Source organism: Erigeron canadensis, chromosome 9 (genome assembly GCF_010389155.1).
Source record: "Erigeron canadensis isolate Cc75 chromosome 9, C_canadensis_v1, whole genome shotgun sequence".
Lineage (NCBI taxonomy): Eukaryota > Viridiplantae > Streptophyta > Magnoliopsida > Asterales > Asteraceae > Erigeron > Erigeron canadensis.
Window position 1 is genome coordinate 5,489,494 of NC_057769.1, and position 21,616 is coordinate 5,511,109.

At 31.1% G+C, this 21,616-nt stretch overlaps 1 protein-coding gene across 1 annotated transcript; it reads left to right on the plus strand.

Moving 5' to 3' along the window:
- The first annotated feature begins 16,713 nt into the window (after positions 1 to 16,713).
- LOC122582379 (ethylene-responsive transcription factor-like protein At4g13040) lies at positions 16,714 to 20,887 on the plus strand. The gene is made up of 7 exons (XM_043754763.1): positions 16,714 to 16,837; positions 17,920 to 17,984; positions 18,104 to 18,228; positions 18,919 to 19,003; positions 19,443 to 19,617; positions 20,020 to 20,141; positions 20,424 to 20,887. Exons 2-7 carry the CDS (start codon positions 17,945 to 17,947, stop codon positions 20,555 to 20,557), a joined length of 681 nt encoding a protein of 226 aa, XP_043610698.1. The 5' UTR covers positions 16,714 to 16,837; positions 17,920 to 17,944; the 3' UTR covers positions 20,558 to 20,887.
- The last annotated feature ends 729 nt before the right edge of the window (positions 20,888 to 21,616 follow it).

A 21,616-nucleotide genomic window follows, 5' to 3' on the forward strand; every position in this document is an offset into this window, starting at 1 on the left:
TAATCCGTAAAATTCATGTATAAATAGATGATAGGTTCTTTGTATCATAATTATCAAAAATCAATACAATTTTATTCTCTATATCTTGTCAAAAGTACTATATTTTCACTAATGAGCATCATTGAACTTGTATATATTTAGTAAAAGTAATATATATTTCTTGGCAGTAGCTTAAAATAAAAGATGGAAAACCATATGGTTGTGTACTTGTGTTTTCTTATCAGTTCAATATATGATATAATCAATCTGGTTCTAAACAGAAACAAATTGATAGGGTTTCACTTCAATTCCATCATATGTTTCGCTAGCAGTTTAGTCCCACCTTTTGAAATTCCTTATAAATCTTGCATCAAAATTGGTAAATTCCATTACTGGAATAACTTCCATCATGCTCTAAGTACAAAAAAATATTATGAAGTGATTTACCAAGTAAAACTTTTATAGCCCTCTTAAAAGTATGCATTATGGAGCAAAAAGTCCCACCCACCACCATTATCATCAAAAGAATGCGATGATCAATAACATGGAATTGGACCATGAGACTTTTATCATAATAAACCTCTTTAAACCTTGAGGTTGATGTCTTAACTTAATATCAAATACAATATAGGCATTGTTGGAAAAGAGTCACCTCATGACAAACTTGTTTTAAACAACATCGATCAGGACTAAAAAGTTGAAACTAGGTTCAAAAGCGTAATCTAGTTCTCAATAGCGACATTCATATGCTTGAAATGGATTGGTTAGATACGTTGAGTAACATGATGTTTCGGTGTGGGTTAAAAACAGGGACGGAACCAGAAATTATTATGTGAGAGGGCAATTTTAAAATTTGTTTGTCATAAGAGACATATTTAGTAACTAGGTTTTTGCCCCGTGCGTTGCACGAATTAACACAAATTTATAACAAATAATTCAATAAAAAATAACTTTCATTGAGGAATGAATATAATTTTTGTGAAATTCAAAACATAAAGTATTAAACATTATTACAAAAAAAAATAAAAATTTCAAGGGTGGGCGCCTGTGCGGAGTGCTTCTCCACTTCTCATCTCTTTTTTCATTATTCCTTATCCTCTCCCCACAAGCAAGGATTGTTTCACCATTCTTTTTCCATCTCTTCCCACTTAAAAGAAGACAAGAAAAAATCAAACAAATAAGGTGAGAGGGTGAGGAAGAATCGTCAACACCATCACCACTTTGCTACCACCCCGTAAGTACTATAAATTACATGTTTTATATATATTTATAAATAATTTTAACCATCTCACTTTTTTATATAGTAATGTTGTTTTGAAAATCACACTTTTCTATGTGTTTACATACTCTTTGATAACTTCTTTTAGAGAAATTTTGAATTAGACAGTACGACCATTATAGAGAAAATAATAAAAAGAGCATCAACAACTATTATCTTTATTATCAACATATAATAACATATTTTGCTAAAAAAATGTTGGAATGAAAGAGGCGAGATATAATCAGGGATTGCGAGTGAGCTCTCTATGTAGACCTGCTTAAGAAAACATCTTCATTGAATTTGCTCACTCATTATTAAAAATTTAATGATACTTATAACATTAATGAATTTTTTTTATAAATAACTCATCTTGATACACGTGGGTTAAAGATATATATAAAACTAAACATAAACTCATATAATATAATTAAGTAATGTATATATATATATATATCTTAATTAATAATTGTTCACGTATTGTACAATTATAAAAGAGATAAGAACATAATCACTTATTCATTATAAACTTAATAAAAAAAAGTAAAGTATGTGAACGTATTTATGTATAAACTTAGGTACATAACAATCTTACATTCACTTTTCTCATATAATTATAATTAATATTATTGTAATGATCAATTGTTATTAACAATTATACATATAACTAACGAAGCAATAACAAATTAAAGTTGAGTACTCTCACTTTATTTTTATTTTTTATGTTTCGAGCAATATGAAGCTTATCTTTTTGCAATAGATTTGTATTGGAAAGTAAAAGTTGAACATAAATTAGAAATTTTATATCCTTAAAAGATATTTTAAAAAAAAGAATCATGGTTATTTTTTAGTAGTAATTAGACAAAATCTTTAAAATATAGAAACTTTTATAAATTTGGAATATGTTATTAAGATATATATGTCATAATATATATTATTAATATTCAATATTTTTGGTAAGAAACTATAACTATATATATCTTTTATATGTAAATAATATATTTAATAAATTTTGTGAGATTTTAGACCGTATAATAATTATGTGTTGCAAAAAATAAACAAAAATCTTATTAAATCAAGTGGTTTATGATTCACATTCAAAGTTAGAGGTTATGGGTTCTAATCTCATTTATGACTTTTTAATTGCATATTTATTTGATAAAAGCAAATGCCTATGTGGCTGCTGACTGAATGATGATTTGTCAAGTTCTGGTAGATGGTTAACGTATGATCGCCACGTAGGAAAAAGATGATGTGGCGACACCAGAGACATGTCATGTATACGCTTTGAGATAGAGAATTATATATATATAGAGATGTAAAGAAAAATATGGACCCTAGCTTGAGAAAAAAAAATGGACCCTCAAATAAATTATTACTCGCACTGGGTGTAACACTCACATTTAAAAATACCAATTTTTTTTAATAAATAAAGACCACTGTTAGACAAGGTATTATTAAATGAAAACGTATTCAATCATAATATACAAAACAAAAAAAATATACTTTTTAAGAAATGATTAGCTTGTAAAAATATATTTTCTACATAACTATTATCATTATCATTATTAGTTGTTTATTATAAATATATATAATAATTTGAAAGAAAATAATTTTTTCATAAATAGTTACACATTTACATACTCAAATGGAGAAAACTTTTTTTAAAACCTTTCTTTATTCTTTTAATAAAAATCTTTATTCCCGAATGAAAATATCTATTTCAAAATTAATATTTCGATGATAAGTGGACTTTTAAAGAATAAGCTTATAACAACGAAAGTAATATTTGTATTTATTTCCTACTTATTTTTTTTTTCTTAATTTTAGAAAATAATCACAAATATACCATTTAAATTGTGAAAAATTACATTGTACTAAAGTTGGAGTGGGGGCAGGTGACTCCACTGCCCCCATGTTGTCTCCTTCCATGGTTAAAAGAGGGTGGTTCAAGCGGCTTACACTGAACATGAATTTACCATAATCCATTTTTAATAAATATTAAAATAGAAACTTTAATTTAAAAATAAAATTATCTGAACCATTTATTGAATTTTCATTTTTTTATCCACATTTGGATGATTAGATCATTTTTGACTCAATTTTCAATTAAGTACTCTTTTAGTCCTTCAACTACAGATTAAATGTTTCAACAATATATATATATATATATATATATATATATATATATATATATATTCTACTTATTCAACCATATCAAATTTAATATATATAATTTTTTGTTACCCTTTTTGATTTACATCAATCTCATATAGATATATCATCTATCTTTCTTTTAAGTTTTAACTTATTTGAATTGCATATTTAATTTTTTATATATAAATCTTCTTATAGATTAATATTATAAAAAAAAACATTACATTTTTTTTATTTGTTATAAATTAGTTATTGTTTCAAAAATCATATCCTCTTTTAATTTTGTAATACTTGATTTTCTAACAAATATAAGCAATTATATGTAGAGTTTATTGATTTATGTCAAGTAATATTATGATCCATCTTACATTATAGTTTATTTTTCATAATTGATTTTATTACAAATAGATAATAACAAACAATTTTGTATTGGATAATAATCTAAATTAAGTTTATGTTATGAAGTATAACTATATATATACTTGATGATATATAATCAAGGTTAAAACTATAGTTATTTTAGTTTACTGTGAATCATTTGAATGAGTTCAGCGGAGATATTTTGACAAACAGTTATAATCATGATATAAAAAATGTATAAATGTTACCCATTAGCAAAATAAAGAGGAATAATTTGCTCTTAGTTCACCATATACAAGATCATGACAGATCAAATTGTATTTGATAGAGTGACTGGCATCGATGTATCCAAGGAATCTTGAAACATTCAGGTTAAAATCGTCTTACTTTGAAAGTAGTCGTATAAGTACAATCCAAAAAATCAATAACTTTGCTATGGCTTCAATAAAGGAGATCACATGCTTGTCGATCATATGCACGAAATCAGCTTCTACAAAAAAAAATATTATTCGTGTATCCAATTATTTTGTGGATACCATGGATCATTATAACTTTGTGACTACATGTAGTCAATTACTTCCTTACATCGGGCCAACTTTTTTAGCTTTCAACTCAATGAAAAAAAGCGCATGTTGTACAAAATATAATCATTTGTGACACTACATAGAAACTAAAATCCACTTGCCGAGTGGATGAGAAACCAGTATCAAACCATAGTCTCTAAAATTATATCTATACCATGGTTAATTTATGAAATAACAACCGTCTAGTTAGGATTGTTCTTAAGTTATTTATTGTTGTGTTAGTTTTTATAGCTTAAAGTATTTTTTTTTCTTTTCATTTTGCTAGTTTTTTATAAGTACATATATAATTTTGTTATAGATTTTCCCTGCGTTTCACGTGGGTTATAATCTAATTATATATGATTACTTAAACTTACTAGAATAATAATTAGTCATAAAACTTCTTTAGTTAACATGTGTTAAAAGAGAGATATTATATTTTTTTTTAAAGTAGTTAATAGTTAGCATTCGAGACACTACAGTTCATTCAATTGGGCAGTATTATAAAGTATAAACTAATGTGGCATGTGAAGCGGAAGAACGATAAATGTTAAAACAGAAAAATCAATCTAATGGGGTTGCTGGTCATTGGTAAAGTCTTTGACCTTGTGAGATTCCATATGGGTTTAAGTCTCACTTTTCATATTGGTGAGGGTGCGTTAATGGGGTTTTTCAAAAATTATGGGTTTTATTTCAAACACGTTTGTACTTTAAGAGTAAGAACATAATAGTAGGGATGGCAAGGGGCGGGTAAAAAACCGTGATCCGCAAATACCCACCCGTCATGGACGGGTAATTTCAATAAAATTTACTCGTGGATACGTAATGGATACAAATTTGTACCCATTTGCGGGTCGCGGATGGATAATGGGTATACCACACCCATCATGGGTATATCCGTCACGCAAACCAGCAATACCCGTAGAGAGATCCGCGAATCTATTCATAGGATACCCCGTCAAACCCGCATACTATTTTTTAGTTTTATATAAAATTTATATTTACATATGTGACATAGATATTGGTGAATTTAAATATATATCTCTCTATATATATATATAACCTTTTACACTTTTAATTTATGAATATGTTCTGATTTTTATGCTTAATTCTGATTCTATAGCCGTTGATATATATATATATATATATGGGAAAAGTGAGTATGAGGCTGTTATGCACCCAACTTGGGTGGAAAAACCCCTCACATACTAATATTTTAAATAAATACATGGCCCCCCATGATTTTTACCTTTTAAAAAAAGGTATGTGAGAGGTTTTTCACCCAACTTGGATGCCTAACAGCCTCATATATATATATATATATATATATATATATATATATAATGTTTCCAATTTTTAATTCAATTCTAGTAAACTTAGAAATATTACTCCTAGCGATAGATATTCATTCATGACTTCATGTATAGTTATTCTTTTTTAATGGCTATTCTATATAATTTATAATGATAACCCGTGAATCTACCCGCAAGCTTGTATAACCGCGGATAATATACATGGATCAAATATTTAACCCGTTGATTGATATTCGTGAATTGGCGGATCGAGAAAAACCCGTGGACATGGTAATGGAAAAGGATATCAGCACCCGTTACCCGCATGTGTCATCCCTACATAATAGAATATTATATTATAAAAATAATAATTTAAAATCTTACAAAGTACAAACATAAGTTGGGTTGTATGTTTTCTTTAATTAACTTAATCGACTACAAACCAACCAATGAACTATAAACAACTTGGCCCATGTAAGTAAATGGGTCAAAAGTTACTACTAAAAAGACTTAAAAGCACAAAACCGTCATTGAAAAAGGATAGTTGATTACTTTGATGGATAGTGATATTTATACAATAGTCATTTACAACAAAGGTTTTAACTTTATTATACAAGGTATAACTTGCTTTTTTTTCTAAGGTGAATTTTGCTTGAACTTCATGTTGCGATTCAACAGCGGAAGGTCTAGCATACGTTCTTAACCGAGTCCGCGCTAGAGAGCTCCCTCGAAGTAGAAATGCCTATTTCAACTACCCGATGAGGGGAAAACCCCCAATAACCCGCCCGAATGCACGACGATTAATAGGGGTAAACCCTGCCCCTCAGACTTGAACCTGGGTATACCCATGTCAAGCCTTCATAAAGGGACTTACTTCCTATGTCCTCCCCAAGGTTTGAACACAAGATCTCATGTAAGAAGGATGGTTTTTCAACTATTGAGCTAAAGCTCAAAGACGGGTATAACTTGCCTGATGGACAAAATCATACATAATTACATACCTCTATGACCCTATCTATATATGGACATCATATGAATTAACGGATAAAGATCCCAAGTTGAAGGTTGAAAGTAAAAATAAAGTTGGATAACTCGAGAGAATATCGATCTTGTTTCAACAAATTTACCGTAAATATCAACAAACCAATTTACGTGCCCCTATCTATGGACCTCGGATCTCATTTGATGTGAAATGAAATATTTCGTGCACTAAATTAAGCTTTTCATCGTGCCAAATATATTTCTCATTAAACATATATACATAAGTTACTAGTATTATTCACAATAAACATATGTGCAAAAGTTCTTACTATTTATATGTCATTTTTTGGTTTTTAAACGTAGAAATCGATTGCACGTTTATAAATGTGAATAAAAAAATGTACATTATGAATGAAAAAATGATAAATCTACAACAACTTCCAGTTAGTTACAATAATACATTATGCACTATAACTTGTATAATTGTGTGCGGCTAAAAATTAGTGTACAATTATCACTATTTAAAGGAAAATATTGATTCGTTTAGGGAAGTGATCCTACCACCATTTTTTATTAATATTAGACGGTTCTCGCGTAATGGCGGTAATGACAGTGATGGTGGGTGGTAGTGGTATGGTAATATGGTTATTACTTTAAATGTATTTATATAAATGAGTGTAGTTCTTTTAAAGGTTAAATGATGTATTTATAAATAATTTTATTAAGGGTATTATAAGTATATTAGATGAAGATATTTAAATTAGTGAATAAAAAAAATGATAATTTAGTTATTTTTAAGGCTGAAAGTTAAAAAAAAAAAGAAAAAAAGAAAAGAAAAGAAAAATAGATTGTTTTATATAAGAGTAGAAATATTACAATGTACGATTTTCAAATCACACTATACAAGTTAGCAGTATATAAAATTTAGTGAAAAAGATATCACTTCCTTTCGTTTTTCATGTTCATTTTAGCACATTTACCTATATACTAAAAACCAAGTGTTTTTTTACAGTACCTTATGCATAGTGTACAAATTACTTTTTTACAATATCTTATGCATAGTGTATAATAGTATAAACTTTTTTTATCTGTATCAATCTTATGGTACAACTTTACCAACCTAGATCCTCCATCTTTTTTTTCACATGCTTCTCATAGATCGTATCATCCTTCTCTCTTGCGCTTTCTTTTTACGCTGCCAAACTTATAGGATTTAGTTAAATCTCAAGGTAATCACTTTCTAATATCATCTTAATGTTTGTTTTTCATTGATAATTTATCAACTACTCAACTAGACATATACTTATTTGTTTGTTTGAATACAAATGGAAATTAAATTTTTGGGAACTCAATTGGGATGATGAGTTGGTAGTTGATAGTGTTTTGTTTATATAGAAACCTATATATAAAAAACAGTACGAACATGTTATTATAAAATTGGGTATCTATCAAAAACACCTCCACCAACATAGAGATTAAAGAGGCCCCAACTTTTTTATGTAATCCTTATGTTTGGTGTTAAAAAGATTGTAACTTTTAATTATGGCTATATTTGCTTCAAGTCCACTGATTGATAGAAGTTCTCACTGATTACGGTTTATGTAATCCTTAATTAAAGAGGCCCCAACTTTTTTATGTAATCCTTAGATAGTTAAGAATTTAAGGTATTAAACATCAGAGCTAATTGATAGAAGTTCTCACTGATTGCGGTTTATTAGCTTTAGTCCACTTTGTTGTTTGTCCTAGATCTTACATACTGCTCATACAACTAAGTTAGCGAAGTGCGCTATGCCTACAGTCTCATTCCAGGTCAAGCATATAGCAAAGTTGCAATTGATTAGTGCCACAAAGAACGAACTATTTGTTCATTATTTGATCACAAGTTGAAATCAAATAGGCATTTGGCTATATATTAAAAGGTCTAAAAAAGACAAACTTTGTATGGGTAAATGATTCTAAGCTTTTGGTTAAATGCATATAGGCTAATATACTGGATTTATAGTTAGAATGCTCATCATATATATATATTTTGCTAACTGATTCTTAATGTAGACGTACTCTAATTGTTATTGTATTGTGCAGAAGGGTGGTATCGTGAATGTTGGTGGTGGTTAAGGCGAGCAACCTTTTAAATGAAAGCAAAAACAACTTCTCTTAGTGTTTCAAGTTGCTAACCTTTCGTGTAAATAAAGATGAGATTTTGAGTTTAAGCAAAGTTGATTAAAGAACTCCAAAACTTTGTGGTGTAAAAATCATGTTCCGCGTCAACGCGCAGGTACAAATACTAGTTTATTACTATTTACTAATCCCACCACTGCTAGTCCAAAAACCTGGCCCAAAATGAGCCCAACATGTTCTGTTAGTAATAAACTATGCCCATATACTACTTTTTATAAAACTATGGCCCAAATAGAAATCACGGTTCAACGTTCGTTACGATTCTGAAAAACATGGCATACTGCATACAAGTAATACTACTTTTTATAAATAAATTAAACTTTAATAAACAAACTAACATTTCAATCCGGATTTAATCTGTAGAGTTAAAATCATGTTTTATCATAGATAAGATAAACTGCAATAAGTAAAACTTGATCTTAACATTATCGAATTTAGTAATAAAGAAAAAATGGTACTTGTAATTAATAAAAAATGGTTATTGGTGTTGATACTAGTAAGACTACGTTAATATGCAACATGCAACTGCTTATAAAATAAATCATTATGTGATAGTGCGAGACAAAAATATTTAAGAAAAAGTAATATATTAAGTTAAAACTTGAATGCGAAACTTGAAAAAGAAAGAAAAAAAATTATTATAATAAAAATAAATGTATATATTTTAATATAACATCATATTTTTTAAAATTAAGTTGAATATTGTAACAATTGTAATTTTTTACTCTTTGACCGTATGTACAATTTGACTAGTTATTAAGTTAGCCAATATATTTCAAGTGCAAGTTGGAGTTCAATTAAGTGCAATGTGTTCATATAGATCAATTTATCATTTAATTTGAAACTTATGTGCTAGTCGAGGTCATTTGATTGTGTTATTCGATCATATGATACAAGATGACATTTAATTTGACTGGAAATATGAAATGGACTATCCGTGGGGTTATGCCCAACCCATGACCCAAACCCATACCCAACCTTATCCACCCTCCCCTTTCTTCCATTCCAATCACCACTCATTCTCTCATCTCTAAATTCAAGAACAAAAATACTCTTACACACACACACACACATACTCACTCTCTCTCTCTCTCTAAATTCATATCTCATTTATTGTAAACTAGCCAAGTTTGGTGGTAGATTAAGCATTTATATCATCATTTACTTATCATATCAAGAAATTAGGTCTTCAAGTGCAAGAAATCATCCCATCTAGCTCAAATTCGGATTTTATTATCTAGTGGAAGTTTTGTAAGTATATTCTAACTCAAACTCATCATTTCGAGTTGTTAAACATGTCCTTTTATCAAATCTAAGCGTTCTTGGTTGAATTTGGGCTCAAAATGGGTTTTAGGTCAAAATTAGGGTTTCACTAGGGTCTGTGTAAGTCTTGCACGAGTTGGGCAAAGATTAAGTGTTTTGAAATGAGTTTTGATGTGGGGTTCGTCTATTTATGTTCAAAAATGAGTTTAGAAGCTGCCTCTTATCGATTTGAAGTCAAAATTGGATTGTTGGTGTTCTTGGGTGTTCATGGCCGAATTTAGGCATGAAATTGGTGTTTAAATTCATAGTTGTGGAGTGGGTTATGCTTGTTCATGTTCAAATATAGTTATTTAGGCTTCAAATTGTGTTCGAAACATTCCTAAATCAATTTGTATATTCAAAATGGAGTTTTGGTTGAGTTTGGGTCGAATATGTGTGATATGCGCCGCATCTTTTGAGCCATGCGCCGACATAAAATCCCCGATCATCTTCTGAGAAAAATATGTGCCGCATATTTTAGGGGTACGCCACATATTTTAATTTTCCTGACAAGATGCGCTGCATCTCCCTAAGAAGCGCCACATATTTTCCCTGTACAACATAAACTCATCTTTTCGTTTACTATCGTAATTTTCAAACAGTAACTTCGTTTTTGACATATGACCTATCGTTGGAATCATATGAGAGTCTACTTTCTTATGGTATCATTCATTTGGGACTAATCTTTCCCCAATTCTAAAAATGTCGGGTTAAAGTACTCTTGTTTTTACTCGAGAAAGCCATGAAGGCGTTTGTAGGATCATGGCTTGACCTAAACTAAATAGAACTTATTGTGTAGGGAGTTAGTGTTGACATTGGTCGTTTTGTGATATATTTTAATAGGTTGTGGACAAGAAGATTGTTGAACGATTCTAAACTTGCTTATAACTTGTTGTTGTCGAGCAAAGGTGAGTTTTCGTAGTTCCCTTACTCATATGAGAGTTGGGGTGAAAAGTGTACATACGTGCATGATTAAAGTTGTGATTGAATGATTTGTTTGGATGTGTGACTATTTGATTGTGATATGGTTATCGTATGTGAAAATTAGGATAGTTGTGCATACATGGAAGACGGTAATGCCTTTGAAAGGTTATAGATGTGGTGGGAAGGCTACGGGTGACCCTATATATAAGGATCTATGATTTTTCAAAAGTATCATCGTATGAAGTGTATGTACATGGTGTTGGGTGATGTTATGGACATTGATGGAAAATTTGTGATGTGTTTAGAACAATGATGGACATGACGGGCATGATGACATACAAACGGGTACTTTAAGCACTTGATGACATTATATGGGTACATTAAGTACTTGACGACATATTTGATGACATGAGAACATTTGAGGGACATTGAATGACATATGTGACGTTATAGAAATTGTTAGATGCTTATTGTTATCGATAATACTTGTTCTTTATACTTGTTTCTGTTGTGAATGGCTTTGGTATTGGACCCTTGTCATTCTCTCCTACGAACTCACCAACCTAGTGTTGACATTGTTTAGTACACTTTTCAGGTAACCAAGAGAACCCAAGAGGTTGATGTGCATTGCTAGAAGTTGGACTTGGACTTATGGATCCGTGATTCATTGCCCGATGATGTGACTTGCTTAGGATCAATAGCCATCTTTTGATGTTATTTTGTAAACTTTTGATGGTTGTATGCTCCTTATGCTTTTGTGACTTTGTGTATTAAATGTTGGGTTCACGAAATCCTTTTTAATTTCATATAGTTCGTTCTACCATAATTCCATATTCGTGTCATGTTTTTCGGTGCATTTCGAGCCTAGCTCGGGGTGTTATAAATATAATATTTCCAGCTTGAGATATTTTTTTTTCAAGAGAATATCTTTTTTTTAAAGGTAGCAGGGGATATATAATTAAAACTCCTTACGTATATGCGTTCATGACGGTTCAACTCCTGATAACGCCTTAAAGGGTCCATTTCTCATGTTTTAGATGGGTGTAACATTGCTAAGGCTCCTTCACCATATTTGCATGCGATAGAATTCGAACCTAAAACACATTAAGAGGAAACCACATTGTAGAAAACCTTATAACCATTAGGCTAATTAACACCAACGATAAAATATTTGTTGAAAAAAACTTTATTTTTTTATTTATAATAGAGATACATGACTTGAGGTGCATCAATGATTTTTCTTATAAATATTTGACATACTTATTAAACATGTTTGTAATCAAAGCTTTGTAAACATATTTCACTTTCTATTAAATTTTAAAGCTTTTTGCTACTTGTAACATCGAGTCTAGTTCTACTTCAAACCTAAATTTTGTATACATATGCTCTACTTATTTATATTACCAAACATATATGACTTACATGTATCTTTATCTTTATTACATTACAAAACATTAGTTTTTTCAAAAATTTTAACTAGTTGATTACATTAAAATATCTTTTTCTTTTATTGATTAATTTAAAAATTTTCATTTAAAATCTCTATAATACCATTAATGAAATTATTTACAATATACGTCTATGAACCTTTAAAATAAGTATAACATTCTCTTTTACATCAATCATATTTATATTAGATTTACCCATATCGCCAGTGTTGGCTCAAGATTTTTTGAGGCCTTAAATGAGATTTATTTTGGAGACCTAGTTCGTTACCATACAAAGAAAGGGAAAAAAAAATCTGACTACTGTGAAAAGGCAATGACATCGTTGGTCTACGTTATAATTTTCCCTTTTCCTTTAATAGAACTAGTCCAAGTATCCATAATATTAAGTTCATTCAATAAAATATAGAGGCCCAAAGCAACCGCTTACCCTTTGACTACTATCAAGCCGACAGCGCATATTGCTATCACCACCCCTCGTAGGCAGCCAACCGCTGCCACCCATTGTTATTGTCGTCATACCACCGCATTCTGTGTACATTTGTCAATACTCAATAAATCACAATCATCATACTACAAAGCGAGCGCAGTAGATTAAAATTCTATGGAATTATCAACGTTAATATAAAATTATAATGTAGGGCCAAAGAAAGATATAATGAGGTCCCATATTAACTTTATTGATAAAACAACCACAACATAGGTAAGGTGCTTAGATGGCAATGCCACTCCACCAATCAACCAATTCGTCGGTGATTTTTTACACTTTGCAGTTTGCACCTCACTCTTCTTGGCTCTTCTTGCTAGTATTTGTAGTAGTATTTGCTACCAACCAACCCGGCCCATTTAATTATTATTGAACAGTTATATTTTGTTATATCTTGGCCTCTTGGGTGTGTGTTGTTCATTACCATACGTCCATACATTGTTTACATTCTTCAAATTGACTTCATTACCCTCCCTCCATCCGTACCTATATAGGTCACTATCGCCACATGTTCCATTACTTTTATTTTATTATACAAACATATATACTTGCCCTTTTGGTTTTTTTAAGAATAATAACAGTACTTGGACTATATTTAAGAATTATTTTAACTAGGTTAAGAAAGTATGAATTATCATTAAAAAAAAAGAAGCAATACTTAAGATTAATTGGCAGACATATAAAAAAAAAGTAAAAAAATCTAGTGCTGACACATTATATAATTACTGGTTAAAATTCAGATAAACAAGTTGTCTAAATTTATTATTATTCTCTTTGAAACTTAAACCATGGATCATTATGTATAACAAAGTATCACAATAACTTTTTCTCTTGCACTACCATTATGTACGCCACCATACATTTTTCGACCTTTGTTACTCTCACTTCTTTAACTATGTATCTTTGCTAAATAACTTGAAACACGTTCAACATACATGAGCAAAGTCCAATACATGAGTACGTACAGTTTTAGATTATACAAATGTTGTCTAGGATTTTCCTAGATTAAGAAACCAATACAAGTCGTTCATTTCATTTTATTTAAGGGATATCATTTGTAAATGTTTTATTATATCTTACAAAATAAGTGACATAATAGTAAAACAACTTGGTCTTAGATCAAGTGGTTAGTTGGGGTCTTCTTTGAGAGAACTGGCAGAGAGAATGTTGGCTTGGACACTTGGGATCGAATCTTGATTTCCCATGGTTTCGGGTATTTACCTCTTGAGCATATAGACGCACGTGTTATCACTTCTGTTTTGCAGCAGTGTGTGTGTTCCAACTTTTAGCATATTGCATATGCCCAAATGTCATTCTTAGGGTTAGAATCATAAACATAAAACACTTTTCGTTAAAATAAATGACATAATAGTAACAAACTATGCATTTTCATTTTAATTCTTAAAATCAAAACATCTCATGACATTTAATCGTCAAATGAATTAAGTTAATTATAATATTATGGTGAGAAAAATGAGTATGAGGTAGTTATGTACCCAACTTGGGTGAAAAACCCCTTACATAACAATAATTTAATATTTTGAATAAATGTTTGACCCCCATAATTTTTATGGTTTAAAAAAAGATATGTGAGAGGTTTTTCACCCAACTTAGGTGCCTAACAATCTCATATTCCTTTCCCTCTATTATGGTCAACATATTTTCTTATTTTATAAGACATTTTTCATGATATGATTATAACTAGTTATTTTGCCCGCACTTTGTTGCGTGTATTCACATGTTGGCAATTAATGAACATTGTACAAGTAAACTTTTTATGATGGAGGTAAAGAAAATTAAAGTTTGTGAAAAAGCTCAAAAAAATGAAAGATATGTGGTAGAAAACTAAAATTATAAAAAGTCAAAGTAAGGTAAAAATCAAACAAGATAAATACTTGTGGCAAAAGTAAATAATTAAAAAGTTATGGGTTAAAGTAAAAAAGTTTAAAAGGTTACTGTAGTTTTCCAAACTTAAATTGTTATATATATAATAATAATGGCATTCTTTTATTGGTTTTTAATTCATCAAACAAAACTTCAATTCACAATTAATTTGAAACGGCAAACGTGTTACAAATTTTGATTGCTTTTCCAAACATTTTTACCACAATGAGGATTACTTTGTAACTAATTATGATTATGATTTAGTTTAACCTTCTCACCTTATTTGCGACCTAAGTTAGGTAGCGATAGTAGATCCCCATGCTATATAGCATAGAGTTCCACTTATGCAACGAATACTAGTCTTTCTCAATGTTAGGCCCCAAGCTCATGTATAATGTTTTGTTGTCTACGTTTTTCGTACTGTTCGTACATAAAATGGCATAACATGGTAAAAATCCCAGCGATGATTATTATAACATACACTGATACACATAGATTATTGAAAGAAAAAAACTTGATAAATCAAAATAGCATAATTAAAATATATAAGATAGAATAATTCATCATGTCATTATAAGTCAAGTTAGAAATTAAATCCGAAATGAAGATTTTTTTTAAAGGTGTGGATCAATTGCTCGCAATAGGGGATCTAATTTACGTTGTCTTAACAGGGTCCGCGCTAGAGAGCCCCCTCACCCTCAATACCTTGTAGGAGGAGAACCCCCCAACTAAACCGCTCGAATGCACGACTTTTAATTGGGATAAATTCCTGCCCCCTCTGCAGGATTCAAACCTGCTTCATTGAAAGACTTTTTGGTGAAATTCCTTTAAATGTCTTTCCCAAGTTTCGATCTTGAGACCTGCAGCATGTAAAGCAGATGCTCAACCACTGAGCTATAATCGGGAGTAAAAATCTGAAATGAAGATATTGTAATTAGCATTCCCACATAGCTTGTTTATGAAACATGTACATGTGCAAGAAAAAAAAGTGTCACATTTTAGTAGGTCTTAATAAATAAAACTCAACCCAAGGACAACCATGACAAATAGACAAAGAAAGTTTAAAAAATTTGAGTACCACCATCAAGGGCGATTTAGTAAATTCAATCGAACAAAAACATATGACCCACAAAGACGAAGAGCAAACTTTTAAAGCTTCTAATTCCAAATCGAGCTATATATTAATTTTATTTATATTTCTAAATATAGTGATAAATTTATTTTTTATTTAATAACATATTACTCCACTGCAATGATACTTAGATCCTGAGAGACTAAAGTTCGAGTCTGAGCAGACGAGATTTTACCTTCAATTTAACGTATTCGTGGATTGGTTGCTAGTGACTGTTTGCCCGTATGCATGTAACGGCTAGCCGTTTTATGACACGAACGTTAAAAAAAATAAAAAATTACTCCACTAAATTAACTCAATTTGTGCAATTAACTCATTACGATAAAAAGAAAAGCTTGGAGATCGTATTGCCTAACTAGTAACCAAAGTACACATGCATATACCCCTCATTCAACCTTCTAATCAAAGTACTTTACTCTTTACATATTAGCATCAAGGACACTTTAGTAATTTAAACCAACAATCCAAAGACCCCACAATCAAAGTTCAAAAGTTACATAAATCAAAATAACCAAATTACCCTTTATTCAAAACACACACATGACTTTTTTATTTTCTTTAGAACAAAACATTACTATCAAACCATCAACCTTGACCCTCTAAACAACAAAACATAATGAGAGGTGAAATAAAACAAAAGGTGGTAGATGCATGAGCAACTACAATTTCTCCCATCACTTTCTCTCTCTCTACATTATACACACTCTCTCTACATTATATAAATACATATATGTATTTTTCTTTTATATCTATATCTATATATCTATAAATCAACTTTCTCTCTCTAACCTCACCACCTTGCCTTTGTAATCCTATTCATTCACTACCATCCAGATCAAAAACCTCAAGTAAACAATCTTGGTTTTTGTGCTTGTTTTTCACCACCTTCTATCAGGTATATATACAGTACCAACAACACAAAGTTTCTTACTTTCTTCAACAATGGCTGTTTTTGACAAACACCCACCTCTTTGTTTTGCCTAAAACCCATCTTCTTTATTAAAAAAGAAATTTAAAAAATTATTTTTTTTTAAAGATTTTCATGAACATTAGTTTGTGTAGATGAGATGATCATATTGCCTTTTTTTTTGTGTGTGGGTATATGTTAGTTATATAATATGTTTAGCTTTGTTGGGTTTTCTTGATTGATTGGTAAGGAGTGGTTAAGGCTTCACTTTTAGTTCATAAAAGGTGGTAGGTTGGTGAGTTGACTTATTTTTATCAACATAAAAATGGTTTTTTTCCCCTCAAGTTTTTTTACTTATTTTGATTCTACTTCTTGTGTCTCTCTTGTGGAGGCAGTCCTTCATATTCTCGATAGAAGTATGATTGTCTACATTTCCGTATCCTGCCGCTTAGAGGATTGGGTATCGTTGTTGTTGTTATTGATTATATATGTAGTTGGTAAGATGTTTGTTTGATTTAATTTGGAAATTTTGGTTGTTATTATGAGTTTTTGGGCTTTCTTGATTTAGTTGGTTTGGTCAAGTTAAGAAATTTAGAACTTTTTCCCATTTGGGTGTAATAATTAGTAACAAAATTAGAACTTCATAATGTTTTGTCACATTTTATTCCATGTTTTTGTATTTTTTTTCTCTAATTTAAAATCATACACGAAGTGGGCTAACTTAAAGTTTCAAACTTTGTAACTCTTTTTGTACACATCGAATTGGCCATTTATGTGATAGATTGTATACTTCATTGCTCTAATAGTTAAGATCCTCAAAGGCTCAAACCTGTTTTAGGGTATATACCCTATCAAACAAAGGTCCAAAAGGGGTTTGAGGATTTCAAGTCACAATAATTAGTACTAAATTGAAGCTTGGTCCATGAAGAAAATACCAATGATTGTGACATTAAAAAAAAAAGTTGTCAGCTAAAGATCAACAAAACTATTGCTTATGGGTGATTTTTGTGCTATAGTATCTGAATGTGGTTGGTCATTTATCATTTTTTCTTCAATCTCTTTGTTTATAGCTATCAAGGTTTGTGGTTGGAAGCTATGGTGAGCATTCGTCGACAAAGATTGATCAAGCTCTATGGTACATCTTCAAATTTAAGCTTCCTGTTACAATGTAGACCATGTATTTGGTTCTCTTGTGAATATTGTATGTGTAATGTACTAATGTTGATTGACATTTTATTTTTGGGTAAATGTTAGGGCGAAGTCCTGCTCTGGATGTTGTTTCATCATATGGCAGCGCGCAATCTCTTAGTTGGGTCCAGAATAATAGACATTTCAACGTGCTTCCAACACCATCAATTGACCTTGAACAATCCGCAGAGGTAATGATGGGCAAGGTTATATATATATATATATTCCTATTACATCAAACCCCTTGAATACACAATTGTAAGATCTGAAGTGATGGCTTCTAAGTTACCTTGAACAAATTCCAAAAACAAGGCTGCCAAATCTAGCCTCATTTAACACTGCACACCGAGACTATGCATCATATCAGCAGATAGTATTTTGTTTTCCTAATTTTGTTTTAGTCAAAGTTGAGAGATATCATAAATGTTTCGTTAAGTAAGTGATAGGATCTCGATGCTAAAGAAGAGAGTGGATTGCACAAAAGAACATAAATAGAGACTAAATGTCAATGCAAGGTTGAATATTTCAATCTTACTAAAAAGTATTGTATGAGTTGATGTCTGAAAATGGTAGCATTCTTTCAGCTCATGGGCTCATGAATTTAACTCTCCAATTCCCAAATTTCTTTCTCCCGAAATTAACAAATTTTAGCATCTTTATACTTCGAGTCTCAATCATATCTATAGCACAAGTTTGAAAAGTCTCGTGTACTCTGAGCTGCCATATATCGTTGTTATCTTCTTTCCAAACATAAACTAGTAACCTTGACAAAATATGCATGAGTTTACGAGTGCAATGCATCTTGCATTTCAAGTTCATTTCTTTCTTTTTTTTTTCCATATGTTTTTGATCAGTTCCTCATGCATTATTTGTGTTAACAGGAAGAGAAACAAAAATCAGAAGAGCCTGAATCCCCAAAAGTCAATGGGTCAAATTTATCCAACACACAACAGATTCAGCATCCAGGTTTGTCTCAATTTATAACTTACTGGTTTGACCGAGCAACTATGCAAGCCACATTGTATTTTTTTTTTTACTACATGAAAAAGCATATCAACATACTCAACTTAATATAGCTGAATAAAGTAGAATATGATAAAAGTTAGTCAGGGATGGACTTGCATAATTTGCTGAATATGTTTGTGCACACCCTTTAAAATTTATTTGGTATTTATTTTGATGTAAGATACATATCTGACGATTTGACTCAAAGGCAGCAGTCATATTGTTATATAGTTGAAAAGAAGTGATCTTAATGTTTAAATGGGCTAAACTACCCAAGATTTTAAATCAATACATACACATAACTGATTTAAGTGGACTCTGGACTAATGGTAGTTTTGGATCAATGCTCGATTGGGTTGCAACTTGACTTCAGTTTTGACCATTATAATATGCAATTCAGTGTTCAAACGGCGAAAACGACACAGAAGAAAGAACTTTGAAAATCAAGAAGCTTGCATTATGAGAGGGGTATACTACAAAAACATGAAATGGCAAGCTGCCATTAAAGTGGACAAGAAACAAATCCATTTAGGAACAGTTGGCTCCCAAGAAGAAGCTGCTCGTTTGTATGACAGGTAATTGCATCATGTTTAAATGATTTAATCCAGCATTTGCATTTATAGAGGCTTTCAAACCATTTACTTATAAATGGGTCCATTTTGGGCTGTTTTATATCTTCCAGTTTAGATGGGTTTAGTTAAATTGTTCCACCTAAAGGAAATGGGTCAAATGAAGCAATGGGGTGAAAGTCATGTGAAGTTTACTTGAATGCATAAAAACCTTTCACGTTGCTTTATTTGAAAACTAGATTGTTTTGTTGTGTTATAGTTTTTGTGAATCTTTTTTGACACAGCACCTAAAACACTTGTTTTGACCTGAACCAGCTTTGCCCTGGCCAACCCACCCGTTTTGCAACTTTTAAGTATTTTCTTGAGGTTTTTCGCACTGCTTTCATTTTTGTTTTTCTGTTTATATAGGGCTGCTTTCTTGTGCGGTAGAGAACCCAACTATGAGCTTACAGTTGAGGCAAAGGAAGAACTTAGTAAACTGAGTTGGGATGATTTTTTAACCATGACTCGAGCTGCAATCAACAGCAAAAGTAATCTGACTCGCTCAATTTTTAATCCTTCAAATTATCAAGTGTTCAAATTTACAGAGCAAACAGCCAAGTTTTTGGACAAAAAGAACCTGAAAGTTTTCAAGAATCAACAATTCTTTTTAAAAAAAATGCCAACTGGCTACTACCACAGTTTTTTGCTTTCGATTTTTTATTATTTTCATAAGAACAAATGGTTAATTTGGGAGTAAGAGTTAATCACCTTGATCAAAATTTATATTGACCTAATATACATGTTGGAAATGCTGACTATACTTCCTCCAGAGCATCAGCGAAGGGTGAGTTCCCGAATGATGTTTGAGTACCCGGGATCACAACACAACAATGGCCAGAAAACTGAGGTTGATGGAAGAAATAGCTTCTCTGAGTCTGATGGCATAGAGGCTTCAGCCTCTTGATGATGCATTTTTGCCGCAAGTCTTTGGTTATAATGAACATTTTAGAAGTGTAACATAAACACAGCCGTTGTGCCATCTCATCATAACGGTGTAGTGGCTATCAAGTTACTTAGCTTGCAGGGTATCACGTCTGGGGTTCTCTCGAGTCCGCAGTATCAGGAATAATTCGATAAGTGGGCTATTCATAGAAAAAGTCATGTCGTATAACTGTATAAGTCCAGATTTCATGATTTTCTTGTTATAACTAGGTAAGAGGATATGGTATGACTGGTTGTGTTAATATTGTTCATTTAAAGGACATTATTTATGTAGATGTATTCTCTAGGAACATATGCTTCTAGTCTTCTACTATCAATTTTAGCAGAATTTATTTTGCCACTGGTTTGATAGTAAACTAATTAACTATGACCAATAAAACCTGTAATAAGGGTTGAACGCATGACCACTCCTACTCCTTATCTTCCATCCCTCATTCATCCCAATGATCTCATATGGGTTCTAGATAAAGGGTGAGCAAAATAAAAAACGAAACGCGGAACCATAAAAACCGAAGATAAAAGACTAATTGTTATGGTTTTCGCTTTTTAAAAATAAAGGGGCATTTAATTGGGGGAAAATCTCTTTACTTTTCATTTTTGTTTAAAGAAAACATGGAATATATGATCAAAGCAGCATGGTTGGATCAGTGGTAAACACTCTACCTTTGGAAACAGAGGTCGTGAGTTCAATCCTCATCCCATGCAAAGGTTGGAGGGCCTTTGCTACCATTTTGGTAGAAACCGGAAACAGTCTTTCTACTTAGGGGTAAGGTCTGTCTACATCTTAACCTTCCCCATACACCGTCGAGGTATTAGGACTCAAAACCCGTGGAAAGTGGCACTGAGCAGTTTCTTTCTTTATGAAATATATGATCAAATCATAGTTTTTCAAGAGAATAAAAAAATAATGTTTTTCACTTTTTAATGAGAAATCAAAAAGCATCTCTTTAATGTTTTTCATTATTTAAATTTAAAAACCTCAATTTATTTTAACTCTATCTCATGTGCCCTTAACCACCAC

Excerpts from the sequence above, each read along its gene's own strand:
- LOC122582379 (XM_043754763.1), top strand. The coding sequence starts at position 17,945 with ATGGTGAGCATTCGTCGACAAAGATTGATCAAGCTCTATG. Across the intron at positions 17,985-18,103 it reads AAGATTGATCAAGCTCTATG|GGCGAAGTCCTGCTCTGGAT; the intron begins GTACATCTTCAA and ends GGTAAATGTTAG. Across the intron at positions 19,618-20,019 it reads GCTGCTCGTTTGTATGACAG|GGCTGCTTTCTTGTGCGGTA; the intron begins GTAATTGCATCA and ends CTGTTTATATAG.